Below are 17080 nucleotides of genomic sequence, written 5' to 3' on the forward strand. Positions count from 1 at the left end.
GGTTTTGTCCGACCAAAACAATTTTTTTTTATTGATAAACTATTTAGTCAATAAAAATTGCTTAATCTTCGAATCACTTCAGCTCTAATGTGATGTCCCAGGAGTATAAATTGCTGAGTCATTGCTCATCACAAAACCTCACACAGAACAGTGTTTGCTCAGCTTGTATGCATTGTATGAATTACTTGGACACAATTTGATTTGGAATTGTACCAATTTAAGGCTACAGTGTTTGCCATTAATCCACTGCAGATCAGAGCTGCACATACTACAAATACTCAAGTCAATACCTCACACACGTTACTGCGCCACACATCATCTAATCCAGGTGAGATTCAATAGCCGGTATCTTCTTTCCGCCGCTGTCACGTTGTGAACAACGCCAGATATTGTGCAGTGTGATATGCGAGTATCCAGGCAGTTTTCAGGACGAGAGAAACGAGGCTGTATAATTAGCTAGTCCAAGCCTGCCATTAACCGAAGCCTCTGGACGGCAGCCAGTGCTAATTGTTTATGTGCTGTCAGTCAGGGCTTCTTGTGCTCTGTAGCTTCCGCACAGTTTACTGCCCTGGAAACCTGCTGTTTGTGCCGCTTCGAGCCGATCACCTTGTTCTGGGAACAATGCAACATCTGTGTTGCATTGAGATGAGTGAGTGCTGAGTGAGGGGAAATGATGGAGGGAAAGGAGGTATGGAGACTTTCCCACTGCGGGGCCCCTCTCTGCCTCGGGTCCTGTCATGCTCTGCTGTTACAACTGGAGGAAGCTACAGCGTCCTCACACACAGAGTCACAGTCACACGAGTCTGCCTTTCATGCCTTGTAAAACACTGTCATCATGCGTTCCCCTTATCCACAGGAAGTATTCGGCATCATCATCAATCATGTAGCACGTGTGCTGCATACCAAACAGAACGGTCACAGACGATTGCCAGACTTTAGGTTAAATACGCTGCAGTTAAAGCTGGTGTTACACTGATCGGATGCAGGTCCATTGTATCATCAGCTCTGAGATGTTGGTTTGCTTACATAATTGTTATTTAAAGCGGCTTCGAGAAAACTTTTACTTTAGTTACTTGTAATGCAACATCCATATCTGATTCCTTATAATGAATTAATATGTATTTTTATTCGTCCTCTTGTCGTTTTAATGGACACTTTTACATGTTTAAGAGGCTTTTAAAAAGCTCTTTTCAGATTGGAACTGGCCTGCAGTTACAGTCTAGGTCATGAACTAACGTTTCTCATCTTTTCTTCTCTTAATCTTCTAATCACTCTTAGCTAAAATTGGTATGATAGAAATAGCATGGTCTGCTTGTATGTTTCTGATTTATTTTGAAAATAAAACATTCAAGCAAACCAGAAGATATGATAATAGAATTAAACAGAACTGTTTCTTAGAGATCTCAGTTTAGTTCAGTCTGTGTGTTTGAGACCATTTCAGCAATCCATCTTTGGAAACATGGGGACGTGGAGGACTTCCAGTCCACTAAGATTCGTCTTTTAGAGTACTTTATGTAAATTGAAAGCCGATTCTGAACAGCCAAAAATGTACTGATTGTTACCTCTTGTATTGACATTTAGATTTAGTGTGATGAATATCCTTTAGCAGCACAATGGGTCACAATGTTGTAGAAGAGCTTTAAACCGTCCAACGATAACAACACTGTAGAGATTCTTATTATAGTTCATGTTATGCAACACGTGGAATTACTAACACAAACAAACACTGCACCACTGTATTGTTGCAGGAACCCTCCTGGTTAGTCTCATTGAATGCAGATTAGAGGATAATGTTGACTCCATCTCTAGATCCTATTTCCCTCAATCTAGTAATGAAGTGGACAATGCAGTCAGTGTCTCTCATCCACTGATGTCATGAGTCATTTTCTTGTTACCCTGCTTTTCTAACAGCCCGACCTGTTTTGTTCCTGTTTTGTTAGACATGCCTTTATGTGCACAGGGACTATTAAGGGTTTATGTTTCTCATTTTGTGTGTGTGTGTGTGTGTGCATGCATTGTCCTTGAGTCTCTTGGAACACATCAAAAGCCTTTTACCAAACCGTGTGCTCAGCAGAAACCGTTGCATGTGTTTCTGATTCCCTCTGTAGCCCATGAATACCCGACTCAGCAGATTGTTTCTGTAATGACAGTGTTGCATAGATGATTTATAGTTTGCATCTGCTTTTTAATGTGTGTGTCTTCTGTAAGACGTTGTCTTTTCTGCAGGCATGTACTCTAACAACATAACTAACAGGATGTGTACACACATATGCACACATATAACGTGCAAACTTGACGTTCCACAACTCCTGATTCCAAACTGAATCTGACCACAAATATGAATATTACAGGGCAAAGTCGGGAAGCCATTCCTTCTGAACTTGAATACAGATTTTGAAGTCTTATGTGATGGTGTTTGCTACAATTGAAGAAGGCTTTAATCCCCTCTCAGCAAATAACGTCCATTCTTCTCCTCCAGGTGGCTCCTTTGTCTGGCAGTCTGAACGGGGAGCTCCTCATGTCCTCGGGCCTCAACACCTTCACCAGTGTCTCCGACCTGCCCCCCCCTCAGAAGCCCCTGGTGCGGGCCAGCCTCTCTGTCGCACCTGCCGACTATCCGGAGCGCCCTGAAGTGATGTTGCGGCGGGAGGCGAGCTCTTCCGCCCTGCCGCTGAAGACGGAGGTGCCGCTTCATCTCTTCAGCACCACCAACCAGCAGCACAAACTGGTGGGGGTGCAGCAGCAGATCCCCACCAAGCTGGCCGCCTTCAGCAGCGGCAAAGGGAAAGGAGGCAAGATTGGCAAAGCCTCGCATCGCACTGACAGCTCCGGTAAGGAATTAGACCTCAGACACTGAGTTTCACAGGACGTGCCGCAACTAGCACCGTGCTTCCACATTGCTTTGGGTTACATTTGTGTTGCTTTCCATCTCCGTGTATAAACATCTCCCGATGATAAGAATCAACACTAACAGAAGTGCACACACGTCTTTACTTGCAAGTCTGATTCATAAACGGAAATATACACAATCATAGGTGTGCATTCTATGGCTGCAACTAACACTTTTTCTAAAAATCGACTGTTTATTTATTTTTTATTAATTGTTAGTCTATACAAAATCCACTACAATTCCCTCCAGCTTGAGAGTGACCTCAGCAACGTCTTTTTTTGGCTGTACAGTCCAAAACTCAATAATATTCAATATAAAACGATGTAAGAAGGAAAAATCAACAATAATCACATTTGACAAGCTGGAATCATTAAAAGTAATTTTTTGCTGGAAACACGACTGAAATGTTTTATAGATTATTAGGAGAGAATGGGTATTTTTCTGTTGGTTGATTAACTAGTTGGTTGACTAGTTTTTACTTGCATTTGTCTTGTAACTGATATTTTAATGGAAGCATGACTCGGTATCACCCTGCAATCTCCCAAAAACTGTGAGTGAATTGTTTTTTAGAGTAAACGTGCAGAGGAAGATGCTATTCTCCTTACAAAGGGAGCAAAGAGTGGAGTGCATGACTTGTCTGTTACTCTTACAACAGGCATCATAAATATTCACTCTTTCACAAAATATGTTTGAGTGTTGCATTGAGGGTTTCTCCTCCTCTCTTACTCTTGCAGGTGATGTATAACCGTGCAGTATTTTCTCTTTTAAAAAGGATTTTTTTTTTTCTCACTCCCTCTTCATCGATATTCAAGCCATCTGTGGCTGACACGAGCTTGACCTGATCAGCATGATTTAAGTGGCTCATTAGGATCACATTAGCTGTCTAAATTGGGTCAGCCATCTCATTTATCAAATAGTGGCCGAAGAGAGGCTAGGCTTTACTTTACCAATGCAATTTCATTTTACAATTAAATCACCCTCCTCCTCCTCCTCCTCCTCCCTCCTCATCCTAGCCTCAGTGGATATGAAGCAGATGCTGCCGCTGAAGCTGTCCGCCCGAGATGACAACGCCCTTAAGGCCAAGCGGTCCGTCAGCCCCCACCAGCAGCTCCCGCTGTCAACACCTCCTCAGCCTCTTCCCCTGCATCTTCACGCAGGTACCTTTTCTATACTCACGAGCGCACACACTTCCTCCTTTGCTCTGTCGAGGCAAACCCCAATCTCCTCTCGTCTGTCTTTGCCAACTGCATTATTAAACTTGGTTCTCACAGGCACAAACATGAGACACACACACACATTCTCCACCTGCGCAGACCGGACCCCACCCGATCACGTTCCTGTCTAAAGCTTGTATTCATGCCCAGCCTCACCCTGTTTAAACACCTATCAATTTCACATGCCTCACTGTGATTAATGACGCGCTGTACTGCCGACACAGACATTTTAACACTTTAATCCTGTGTCCTCACAATTACCACTGACAAAGAAACACTGGCAGGATTTCAGGTGGTAGATTTCAGTGAGGCTGTGTAAGCCCAGCTTTAATTAACAGGTACAAAGGATTAATCTGTCGGCCCTTTTTAATGTTATTTTTGGAGTAATCCCTTGTTCTCTAATAGCCTTCCTTGTTTGTCTGTGACAGATCAACTCAGTCCTCCAGACAATGCTGGGCCAGACACCCAGTCCACCTCCTCCATCAGCGTCTCCCACCCTCAAAGTCTTCAGAAGCCTCCCATGCCTCCTGCACAGTCCCATCCTCAGCCTCCCACCATCCCTCCCCACTCGCAGACCACCGGCTCCCTCCAGTTCCATCTGCAGCCGCAGGGCCTCAGTCCGAACTCCCAGGCCCATGTCCAGGTAAATGCTCACGGGCTCAGCCACAGCCACAGCATGCCGCCACCTTACAAGATCGCCACAGAAGACCTCAACAAGGAGGATGTCATCTTCTTCTAAAGTCCACTCAGATCAACCAATCAGATCAACCAATCAAAAAAAAGAATTATGGGATAGTTGCTTCCATGCGTCTCATTCTAAGGAGCCACTTACTGTACAGGTGTGGTGTTATAGAGGGTTTATGAAGTAAGGTGGTTTAAATACCTGTACAAAGCTGCAGCAGAGCGCTTGTTAGCACTTCAGTCGCTCATGAAGAAAGACAAATGTTATTCAAGACGTTTTACATTTTAACATTGTTCCCCCATCTTTGTTTTAAAGATGCCTCAGTTTCTTTTTATTGAATTTTTAGTTTAGTTTCTTAACTCGAGAGGGCAACAAGTATGAGGAGGAAACATCTGGCAAAACAAAGGCTTCTTGTAACGTGTATGAAAAAGGTGTAAATGAAGTTAAGCCAATCCAAAGACTTGAGCCGCGAGACCAGAACGGGATTTGACTGAAAGAAGCAATGTAAGAAAAACAACGGTCGGGTCATTTTTCCGGACACTGCGGTCAGCCTGTTTAGTGCAAGGTGCAGAGGCCTGAACCACCTGCTTCTACTGAACCCGGAACAACAAGAACTGATTCAACAGGAACTCAGAAATGACCCGACTCCTAAAACAGGAACACTTTCTGCTCGGTGTTTCATGTGCACAGTGTGAATACTCCATTCCAGACTAATGAATGAACACTGATGGACTAAATGTGTATTGTTTGGGTGTCACAATTGTGATGGTTCATTGTGATGGTTCATTTCATTTTGTCTTTTTGTCCTTCTTAACCATGCTGATTACCGAGCTGTGGAATACACTGCTCGTGTTGCGACTGGTTGTGAAACCTGAAGCTAACTTTTTTTTTTTTTCCAGGCTGTTGTTTAAAAATGCTTAATTTCAAATATAGGGAGATTTCACCTCCAAATTCTACTGTTTTTCCAACTCGTGCAGTCCGAGACAAAGTCAGGGACGTCTTTACTACGTCTGTTCAACTAGATTCTACGTGAGATTAGTCTACTTTAGGGCTTTTCTTGCGTTTCTTAGAAGTAGCTCTTGTAAAAAAATACAGAGGTTGTTCTATTCAGTCATGATCCTTTTTATAATAATTCTAAACGTTTCATCCGGTTGCATTTTTGTTTCTGCCACCATGTCCGTGAGCTCTAACAGTAATGGGTTAGCTGATTGATGAAAGATCACTTCTTTAACACAGAAACATGTCAACTCGAGTATGCACTTGAATTGAATCAACCTTTTAGAGTTTAAAGGTATTATTTCCCAAACTGTTAGAAGAGCTGCTATTGACCACATGGACCTCCAGGAAATGAGCTCAACTTTGCACCGTTGAGCATACTGTACCCGTTAGACACACATGTTGCATTTCACTAAAACTATCCTTTTTAAGAGAACCATCTTTGAGAAACACATCTGTTGCCATTTAAATGAAACCATAGTTGTTGTTTTTTTTGTACAATTTCATTTTTCAGAAATTTTTAACTGCTTCGGGAGAGAAAAGAGAAAATTTGGATCTTTGGAAAGAACAAAAGTAATAATCACAACAATTTGATTCAGAGTTGAAATGCGTTGAACGTTGTAATTGTGAGCGGGTGCAGTGGTCCTGCAGCAAAAATGATATGTTTCTCTACAAACGGATAATCACTTTGAAACCAGAGCATACACAAACAATGAATCAGATGGGGTGTTGAAGTTTATGGTGTGTTTATAGTTATTATCAGGATATGAGCTCATCTGATACAGTTGTAGAAGACATTGTTTTTGTGTACACCATCTCTTAAGCACAACAACAACATGCATGTGAACATACTTGGTGGTCCGAACTCAACATCCATTTCCAAGCTTCCCCCCCCCCCCCCCCCCCCCCCCCGGAGCTTTCAGCCATATCACATGGTCTTCATCAGCAAAGTTAAGGCAATGCTTAACTTCCCGGCCGACATGGACAGGAAGTCCTAAAAGTGCTGTTGATGAAATCATAGCAGCTGCTGGTCAAGTGAGCAAACTCCATTAGACGCTCCAGTAGAATAAAAGCCTCTGTGTTTATTTACAACCGTAAACAGCTACGAATACACAGACTGTTCAGACAATGACGGCAAAGCCTAGATGTGCAAACTGAAGCACGGAAAACTTTTCCTTCAGTTACACCGTTTAATATCTCTCTGTCTTCTGAAGCAATTTAAAGTGTGTATATTCGGCCCTCATTTTTTCACAAGTCGGTAAATGAAGAGTTCATGTCTTTGACAAATCATGTGTTTGAACGCTTGTGTCTCTGTGACTCCATTTTGCTGAATTGACAGTACATTTGTCAGGATGGGTTTCTTTTGGCAGAGCCGATATATCGTTGAGATATTTATGAAAATGTCAGTTTTAATATAAACCCTGAGGTCTCATTGACGGTGTGTTTTATTGATTGCTGATGACATTTCGTTAGCTGGGTCTTAAATCTCTGTGGCTGGTAGAGAAGCGGTACTGTGACCGGGGGTGCGGTGGTCCTGCAGCAAAAAAAACACTGTCAGCCGGTCTTCATCTTCTCCCCACAGAAGAAATATGGAGATGTCCATGTGATTGTCTTTCTCAGTAGATACGTGAGAACCCTTTAAATCATGAAGTCGTTGACACAATAATGTGTTTTGTGTCTCTGGAGGGACAAAATGTCAGAAGAGCTCTTTGTCTTTGTCCAGTTAATCTTGTCTCTGAAGCTGTGATCGCTAGCTGGAGTTTGAGCTGTTTATGTATATTATGTATATTGTTGTACATACTTAATGTGATATCTTCCGCACCGGCTTCCTTTTACGCATTCTTGTAGTAGGAACGGAGATATTTGACGTGCGTCACGATGCAAAAGTCAGCCAAAATTCTGTGTCTGCATATGTGTATATACACACACATGGATGTGTATGTGTGTATAGGACGGTACGCCCTGCTTGGATAGACTCGTGGCAGTTTAAGGAAACCACAATCGGCCATTGCTGTTGAACATTTGCATATTTAATCTCCTGCTGTTTGTTGATGTTGTCGCATTGAAGCCGAGGTGCACCGTGTGTTGTCTTTCTCCAGCAATTCATGAGTGATGTTTCACCAATATTATGTGAGAAGTCGTGAAAACAAAATCGGTTTCAGTTGGTTAAACCAAAGACGCATTGGTCCGGGTTCCTGTCTGTGCTCTTATGTGAAGGATAAATGACACTGTGCTGTTGTGTGGTCATCCACAAAGTGTTATTACTTATTAAACATCCTCCAGGCAGGGTCCACAACAAGTGTGTTTACAGTACACTGAGGGCCAGCTCATATTCTATCCTCTCGTCCTCATCTGAAATATCTCTGTCTAGATATTCTCTTTGACACCAGAGCATACACAAACACTGAATCAGATGGGGTGTTGAAGTTCCCCAATATTCTGGTTTATAGTGGCACAACCCAACTACAGCATCTGAGTTTATCATCATCAGGATATGAGCTCATCTGATGCAGTTGTAGAAGACATTGTGTTTGTGTACACCATCTCTTAAGCACAACAACAATGTGAACATACTTGGTGGTTCTCATTGGATGGAGCCCTATAACAACATCAATACTTACCCAGACTTTGACACAAAGGTCTCAACTCAACCTTCATCTACAAGCTTTTTTGCCGGAGCTTTCAACCATATGACACAAGGCAATGCTTAACTCACCGGCCAACACGGACAGGAAGTCAAGTGAGCAAACTCCCATCTGCTAATGACGACCATGGGATTTGGGAGGGAGCCATTAAGTGGAGATTGAGTTGGGATGGGTTTTTGTCAAAGAACGTTTTCAGGCAGCAGGAGAGCTGGTGTAGAACCGCCACAGAAGAGGAGGATGCTGCCCTGTTGGTGCCGCTGTTTGGATCAACTCGAGTCTTAAATGTTCTTTCGCTGTACTGAAATGCTTAACCTCGTTGCTGCGTTTTAAAACTTTGAAGCCAGTCAGTCACATCACTGTGTGTGTTTGTGTGTGTGTGTGTGTGTGTGTGTGTGTGTGTTTGTGTGTGTGTGTGTGTGTGTGTGTGTGTGTGTGTGTGTGTGTGTGCGTACGTGCGCGCTCTCCACTAAAAACACAGCGGAAACATTTCTAACCGACTTGTTTCCAGTCGTGTTTTTTTTGTAATACACACACTCGTAGGCGCGTATTGGACTTGTACTGTGTAAATAATCATGAACATATTGTATTTCCTCAGCCAATTTTACACTAGTCACTTTGGATAGTAGCATACTTGAAGGGGAAAATGAATGTTTATAATACTTATTATTATTATTATTATTATTATTATTGTCTGTGAACTTTTATTTACCGAGAGCTGTCTAATGACGTTTGTAGCGCACAGCAGAACTGATTTTTGTACCGTTTTATTTTATTCACCGCAAGACATTAGAACGACCTGTGGACACAAACTGCTGCCTTAGAGAGAGTTTAGTAATAAAAAAAAAGTCTTGAAATGATTTTTGTATTTGTTGTCCTTTTTTAGATCACAGCCGACAAACACTAATTGTTTTGTTTGCTGCATACGTGGATCATTGGTATTTAGGCGAAAGTCAAGCATGCAATGATTCCTATTCAAGTCAATTTGTATTTACAGGGATTTGCTCTTCCTCACCGGCCCAACAACTACCACATGTAACATATAATTCTGCCTCAATATTTATTGTTCTATTCGCTGCTTGTCAAAAATAATCCTGACCACCCAATTAGATAGCACCCCAGCCATTCCTCCGTGTCTAGGAGGTGCAGTAACAGTGTTATTGACCCTGAGAGGAGACGACCAAATAACAGTCTATTCCCAGACAAAGCTCTATTTCAGGTGCTGTGGTTGTGGCTGTTCAATCCCGCTGTAGACCTGGCTAGGGGCAGCGACCGTGGCTCACTGGCTTAAGAGGGTTGTTGTCTGGTAACCGCAGGGTTAACGGTTCGATCCTCGACTGGGACGTGTCACGTGTCGTAGTGTCCCTGAGCAAGACACTGAACCCCGGCTCCCCGGGCGCCTGTCATTGGCAGCCCACTGCTCCCTATATACAGGGATGGGTCAAATGCAGAAGTCAAATTTTGTGTATGACAATAAAAGGGTTTCTTTCTTTCTTTCTTTCTAAGAACAGGGCTGTCGGTTCCTGTGTTATTGTCATTCTGGCTGGGAAGACGCTACAGTACTGGCCTGTTTTTATTGTCTGCTGTCATTAGTGGCTTTCCTCTTGTCTCCTCTCAACAATTATATTTCCAGGCTGCTTCCCCTGTGGAGAGAAGCTGCATTTTACTCCCGTCTTTGTTTCTGTCTCGTTCCTTCCACTGCTCTGCTCTTTTCATGTCTCTCCGTCAATTCCTCTCTCATCCAACGTTTCCAAATCCTTCTCAACTCAACCGCCTCACAGCTTGCAGGAAGTCATTCTGTTGTTATTCTGTGTCGGAGGCACTTTTCACCGCAAAGTTAAACAAATGGACGCTCCGCAGAGACAGACGTGCAGACGAACCTTCCCGCAGGCTCATAAAACGCTGAGACAAATCTTGGTTTGATAGACTCTGTGTCAGCAGTTGGTTTGTATTTGTTTTTGCTCTTCCGTTAACAGCTTCTCTGCACTTTCCAATGCAGATTGGAATGAGCTGTTTAAAGGGTTCAGCCTGGCTACTGAGCAACACCACAGTTAAAATTCAGGGGGTTCCCAACCTTTCGGTCCAGTGAACCCTCAAAATCAAGCAGTATCCACTTGCAACCCTGGTCACTGGTTGAGCGGTTTCCCTTTGTCTTATTTGAGTAATCATAAGATGTCTAATTATAATAATACCTCTGATAAGTTACCTTCTGGTAACCATCAATGTCTGTATACAATTTTAATAGCAATCCATCCAGTTGTTGATCAGATGATTCAGTCAGGACCAATGTGGTGGAACTGACAGACATTGCTAATAAAGCAAACATTAGGGAAATATATAAAAACATTTCTGCTTTACATTCCCGTTTATTGTTTGCAACCCCTCAGATTTATCTCGCGGCCCTTTGTGGGGGTCAGGACCCTTTGCAGTTTGGGAACCACTGTAACCTGCAATGTTTTTAAACCAGATTACACCCTTCTCAACTTCCTGCTTGCTATTTTTTTTAACTGCTGCTATGAAGGAATGTGCTTCACGGCTGCTTATCTGAGTACTGTTTCATCACTCCTGGCTGACACAAAGACCCTCTTGTTGAAAAGACACAAAGCGGACTCTATCTCTCCTCTTCCCTAACACCCAAGGTGATTTCAGGAAGATAGCCGGCAGAAAAAACATGTCTCTCAGCCAAGGCTGCTTAAAATTCTGCTTACATAACCTCCCTGGCAGGCCGTTCTGAAAAAGAGACGTTTGAACAAATAAGTTAAAAGATAAGGTTTGAATTATTCAGGTTGTAGCTGTTATCAGTGATAGATAAAGAGCAGAACAGTAAAGGTCTGTGGCCTGAAACGACTGTGTGTCGTTACATATTTATAGCAGTATGTCTCCTCAGACGTCCAGATATTTCTCATGGGTTGTAAAGTGTGATAAGTAAACCTGGACTGATTTCGTGCTGTCTGCTTCATAGCTTTGCGTTGGATGAATGAGAATCATTGTTCCTCCAGACTGCTCAACTGATCTTCCATCTTGTATCAACAAAGGAAGTCCCTGTGTGGGGGGCAATGGTGAAAAGGCCCCCTCGGAGAGAGGTTATGCCAGGTAGAAACCAGATCAGGGAGAGGGCTATTGTTCTGCCAGAAGAGACTCCTCGGGTGATTTGAAAGGCGGAGATGGATTACAAAAGAAGTGTGCTCTGTGCTGACTCACTCTTTTGTGCTCACCGTATTTGCATTTTGCAGTCAGCTGTAGCCTGGTGACTGTCTGGTCATTCCAGTTTTATTCCCCTGTGCCTGTGTGCTGATTGCACTGCCCACCATTGTGATAGATCGGCCTGTTCCAGAGAAGAGTAAACACATTCAATTCTCAGGTAGTTGTGTCCGTTTGAGTTTCATGGTGACAAGATCACAAAACAATGTTTAGTCTAGGATTAAAGGAATAGTTTGAGGAAATCAGCATATTTGCTTTCTTACCAAGAGAAGACAAGAAGATTGATACCACTCTAACTTTAAAGAGTGGTGGCGATCTTCTCATCTAACTCTCTGCAAGAAAGCAAATAAGTATATTTCACAAACTGTTGAACTATTCCTTTATGAAACTCTTCAAAAAGTTTAGTTCACTGCTGATGACCGCAGCAAATTCCTTTTATATAAGGCCTGTAGTCTAACTGCCAGTTGTTTGATCACCAACCCTTTCACAATTTTCTACGGTTCTCTATCCGTACAATAACTAACATTGGTGAATCGGTGTCCACAGCTTCAAGCATTTTTCATCTGTAATTTTAGGATGCAGTGGGCTATTGTTCAAGGCTGGTGCAGTGTGGGAGGTCTCTGTGGCATTTTCAGAGAAGTAGAAAGAACTTCCCTCATGCACACACAAATGCACACACACACTTTTTTTTATTTTTTTTATACCTAAAGTCAAACGCTGGTGGTGCCGAGACAAATAGCCTCCTGGCAGCGATAGCATGGAAAACCGTCTCCATGTTAGAATGTGAAGATGTGGGCAAATAAAGTGGCTGCATTTCTCCCTCGATAGACCCGATGTGTAAAAGTTTCTTACCATCATCAAAGTTGTTGCTGAAAGTACATTTGGGGACATGTGCAGTGCTTTTGAGAACATTGGAATAAGAAGTGGTAAACACATTGTCTGGAGTAAAAGGGAACAAAAGGCCGGCAGGAAGCCCTTAAAACCAGCCAGCGATGTGAAGTGAATGTAAAGTGAGTGAAAGGCAGCTGTAGGGTCCCACTTTATCAGGTAAATCAGATGCACTTTTGTTGATGGTGCACTTACACCTTCCCGTATTATTTTGAAGAACTCTCTGGGAGGACTTGTTGTCCCTTTGGAAGAATGTAGCCTGAGGTAGTGCACTTCACTCCAGAACGAGCCTTTCAACATCATCAAAAGCAGAGAAAAGCTGCTTTCTCTGTCTAAATAAGATGTTTTTTTGTGTCCTTTATCTGTGTGTGCTTTTTGATATTTTTCTTGAGTGCTTATGCAAGAACCACCACAGCACTCTTCGTCTTTGCTAGTCTTTTTCTTGACTGTAATATTAGCCGATAAAGGGGAGAATGTTTTCGAGAATAGTCTGACAGACTCAGCACGAAATGAACAAACGGGGGTGAGAATAGCTGCATATAGCCTCCTCAGCACATCATACTTTCATCTTGGAAGAGTGGAGCGCAGCAGAGCTCATCGTAAGTGTAGTGCTGCTCTACGGGGGGGGGATCTAAACACAGCCTCTCTGATTTAGAAGCTGGAACTGAGCTGTCGCCAGCCTCCCACCAGAGCTGGCATGTTGGATGGCTGTCTGGCTGCTGTTGATGGGGGAGGGAGGAGGAGGGGAGGGGAGGGAGGAGGAGGGGAGGGAAAGACAGACGTTGCCAAAGGAGCAAAAGGCCACTAACCGCTGCAAAATCAAACACCAGAATGAAACAAAAGCTGGGTGGATGTGTGTGCCAGTGTGCTGATAGAAAAAAAAAACTGCATTTGAATTTTAAAATTCCTTTATTTATCTACTCAAAGGTACTATTAAACACGTACGGACGTATCAATACGATTTACTTCAGACAAAAACCCTACAAACGGGACAGAAACAGCTTAGAGGCACAAAACTCCAAAGCCCATATAAAGCTGAATATCTCCATGCTGTCCACTGTTTGATGATAGGCATCTCTCTGTTCTGTTCTGTCATCTGCCACCATCCCCCCCCCCCCCCCCCCCCCCCCCCCCCTGCAGGACCTGCACTGGATCTGTGCCAACACCCTGAACTTTAGTCTTTTCTAGTTGTCCAAATGGGCAACTTAGCCCATCCAGACAGGAAGTTTACTACAACATTTACGTCCAAAAATGTATACATCAAATGTAAAAGTGCTTACAAATTCTGAAACCACAGGGGAGACTGCGGCTCAGTGGTAGAGCAGGGTCGTCCTTCAGTCAGAGGATTGGTGGTTCGATCCCCGGCTCCTTTAATCCATGTCAGTGCGTGCTTTGGGCAAGACACTTAAGACACTTAACCCCGAATTACTCCCACAGGCTGTTGCGGCAGTGTGTGATTAGTGAATGATTAGTCGTGATGGGCAGGTGGCACCTTGCATGGTAGCCCCGGCCATCAGTATATGAATGGGTGAATGATGACATGTAGTGTTAAAGCGCATTGAGTGATCAGAAGACTAGAAAAGCACTATTCAAGTACGGTCCGTTTACCATTTACAACTAAAACAAACACATGCCCTAAAGCACGGCAAAAATGTACGTCAATGTCACTTTGTAAATGACATCACCTTTTTTAGTATTATAGGATTCGATACTGTACTTCAGTAACAGTAGAAATACAACAATATAAAAATACTCCAGTATAAGTAAAGTTCCTGCATTTTCAAATTGTACTTAAATAAAAGTACAGTAGTATTGTCAGTAAAACATACTTTAAGTTATTATACCTTAACTTAATGTGTAAGAAGCATTTAACTGTTATAGTTGCTCAAGGTGGAGCTCATTTTAACTTCAACAACAACTCATTTTTGTATGTAAAATCTTACTATACAAAGTAACCAGTAACTAAAATGATGAAATAAATGTGCAATATAAATAAAGACAAACTCGGCAAGGTGTAATGTTCAGTTGGAGGAGCGACCAGATCCACATGAAATGTAAATGCGGAGCACCTCGGATTCACTTCTTGACTTTATTCACAGTTAAAAGCCTTCAGTCGTCTGCTGAGGTTCTCATCACCTTTGAGGAAGAATCTTACGCAACAGAGGAGAAACTATTTGCAAACCCAGTGTAATCACTCCTAGGGCGTGCACACACACACACACACACGCACAACACACTGTAAACACATCCACCAAAAACACACATACTGAATTCTTTCCTCTTTAATTTTTTTAATCCGGGGGTCTTATTTCAGAGCATTAACATGTCAAAGATTCTTGTTAAAGTGCATTAAGTATGATAATATGATAATGTGACACAAGCTCCGATGAAAGCTCTGTCATCTGCTGTTACTTGCACAGGAACCTGTTCCACCACAAACAAAGGAAGACGGCACTATTGTTCAAATGCAGCAAATCTCTTTCTCTTCCATCTCTGCTATTCGTCTGTTACTGCCTCTCCTGTCTTCTAATTATTGTTCCCTCGGCCCTCTGGGAAATGGCATCTGTCAGCCAATCGGAGCACAGCGGTCGGTCCATTGACTTCTTTGATAGTGAGAACAAAGTCCACTTCAGTTCAGTTACAACTCTGAACAATACACCGAGCAATAACCAGCTTTTCACTACAGCCGCATCATAAATCATTCAGTGTGTTGGTCTTGCTAGTAGTATTTGCAGTGACCCACCTCTGCGGATCCTTTCCTCTTTACTGAGATCTCTTTTTTTGTGTGTATCAAAAGCATAGTGAGGCTCTTTGGAGAATTTGAGATGAGAGAGATGCCTCAGTGTGGCCACATGGCACCCCTCGTTCAGTTTGTGTGTCTCTATATGTGTGCGTGCATGCATGAGAGTGTGTGTTAATACGGCGTGTGTCTGCTTCATTAGTTTTGTATAAGCCCCCGCTCTCTGCTCTGAATGAGGAGGGAGGATGACACACGTCAGCCCCAGACAGAGACAGATGCTGCTGACACGTCCGAGTATCTCTCTATTGTATTATTCATCCTCGGTGTCACATCTCATCCGAAGCCGGACACAACAACAGAACAGGTTGCCTCAAACGCACACATGCATGTGGCTTGTTTTCATAACTCAGTTTGGTGTGTCTTTCTGTGTGTGTGTGTGTGTGTGTGTGTGTGTGTGTGTGTGTGTGTGTGTGTGTGTGTGTGTGTGTGTGTGTGTGTGTGTGTGTGTGTGTGTGTGTGTGTGTGTGTGTGTGTGTGTGTGTGTGTGTGTGTGTGTGTGTGTGTGTGTGTGTGCCAGAGGGCGGGTTTACATCTGCCACACTCCAGCTTCTCATCAGGCTATAGATGATGCTTTTGAAGTTTTTTTTTTTTTTTCCTCTCTCCAAGTGGAAAGGGGCTTTTGATTGGTGAAGCAGAGAGTGTGTGTGTGTGTGTGTGTGTGTGTGTGAGAGAGAGAGAGCGCGAGCGTGTGTGTGTCACCTCAGGCAACGTGTCAAGCCCCTCCATGCTACCCCCAACCTTCATCAACCCCCTCCTTAAGCCTCACTCCAACCCAACTGGGAATCAATTTGTTTTATTAATGAGAGTCAGAGGAAGTGTCAGTTATGTTTTGAAAAATTGCCTGCAAAAAACCCCACAAAGGGCTTTGCTGTGTCTAAAGAGGAAGAGACATTTTATATCGCATGAATCTAAGTATGCCAGGCTTGCCTGGAATGTCCGTTGGCTCGTTTCTGCTCAGCCCACAGTTGTTGTTCACAGGCGAAGGTCAGCAGACAAAGCCTTTGTGGCCTTTTCCTGTGAATGAAACTGTCCTCGTGTTGACTTTGTGACGTGATGGATGATCACAATGGCTATTCTGCCAGGGTGCATATTTCAGATGGTACGCCCACATCTGTTTGTAAGGGGGGAATAAAAACATGGGAGGGGAGAGGCATCTTAAAAATGCCATTTGTCGGAGAGGCATGCAACTACACATTCACAGAATCGTGGGCAGACGTGGAGTATGTACACAAATGCTGTCAATGTATAAAATGCTCCTTTATGAGAAGAAGTCCTTTATTCAAAATCCTATGGAGTATTATCAGCAAAAATGTACTTAAAGTATCAGCATGACATTATTAATTCATCTATGTGCAAATATCATTTTACTATTGCAGTTCAATAAGGTGGAAGTATTGTGTGGCCCTGAACGAGATGCAGACATAATGCAGACTTCCCCAGTCATAAACAAGTCTTAGTTTAGTATAGTATGTGATTGTCATAAAAGTGCAGTATGTCATAAAAAATGTAAAGGAAAAAAACACAACCATAGCTTAGCATGCTTTAAAAAACTAATTAGAAAGTTTTAGTATTGTAAGCCATAAAAAAATGTCCAAATAGACTTGCAATAGTTGCTCCTATACTGTCTCTCTGTATCTCACCGTGGCCTTCCAGTGTGATAGAAGATATTGTTTAAATATGGTAAAATATGGTTCAGTCTGAAGAGGGTCTGAATATATAAGTGCAGATTTAGTATGCAGGCTTCAGGTCTCTTTTTTCCTCCTGGTG

General features: G+C 42.9%; 1 protein-coding gene across 1 annotated transcript in view; it reads left to right on the plus strand.

Annotated features, from left to right (window-relative positions):
* Nucleotides 1–9284, plus strand: part of arhgef18b (rho/rac guanine nucleotide exchange factor (GEF) 18b) — a 40908-nt gene extending 31624 nt beyond the window's left edge. Inside the window, exons 30-32 of the mRNA XM_076087987.1 lie at nucleotides 2480–2831; nucleotides 3904–4047; nucleotides 4533–9284. Coding sequence (XP_075944102.1) covers nucleotides 2480–2831; nucleotides 3904–4047; nucleotides 4533–4843 — 807 coding nt within the window. The 3' untranslated portion in view covers nucleotides 4844–9284. The remainder of the gene's footprint in view (nucleotides 1–2479; nucleotides 2832–3903; nucleotides 4048–4532) is intronic.
* The last annotated feature ends 7796 nt before the right edge of the window (nucleotides 9285–17080 follow it).

This window comes from Anarhichas minor, unplaced genomic scaffold, assembly GCF_050575085.1.
Source record: "Anarhichas minor isolate MPS153535 unplaced genomic scaffold, ASM5057508v1 ptg000010l, whole genome shotgun sequence".
Classification (NCBI taxonomy): Eukaryota; Metazoa; Chordata; class Actinopteri; order Perciformes; family Anarhichadidae; genus Anarhichas; species Anarhichas minor.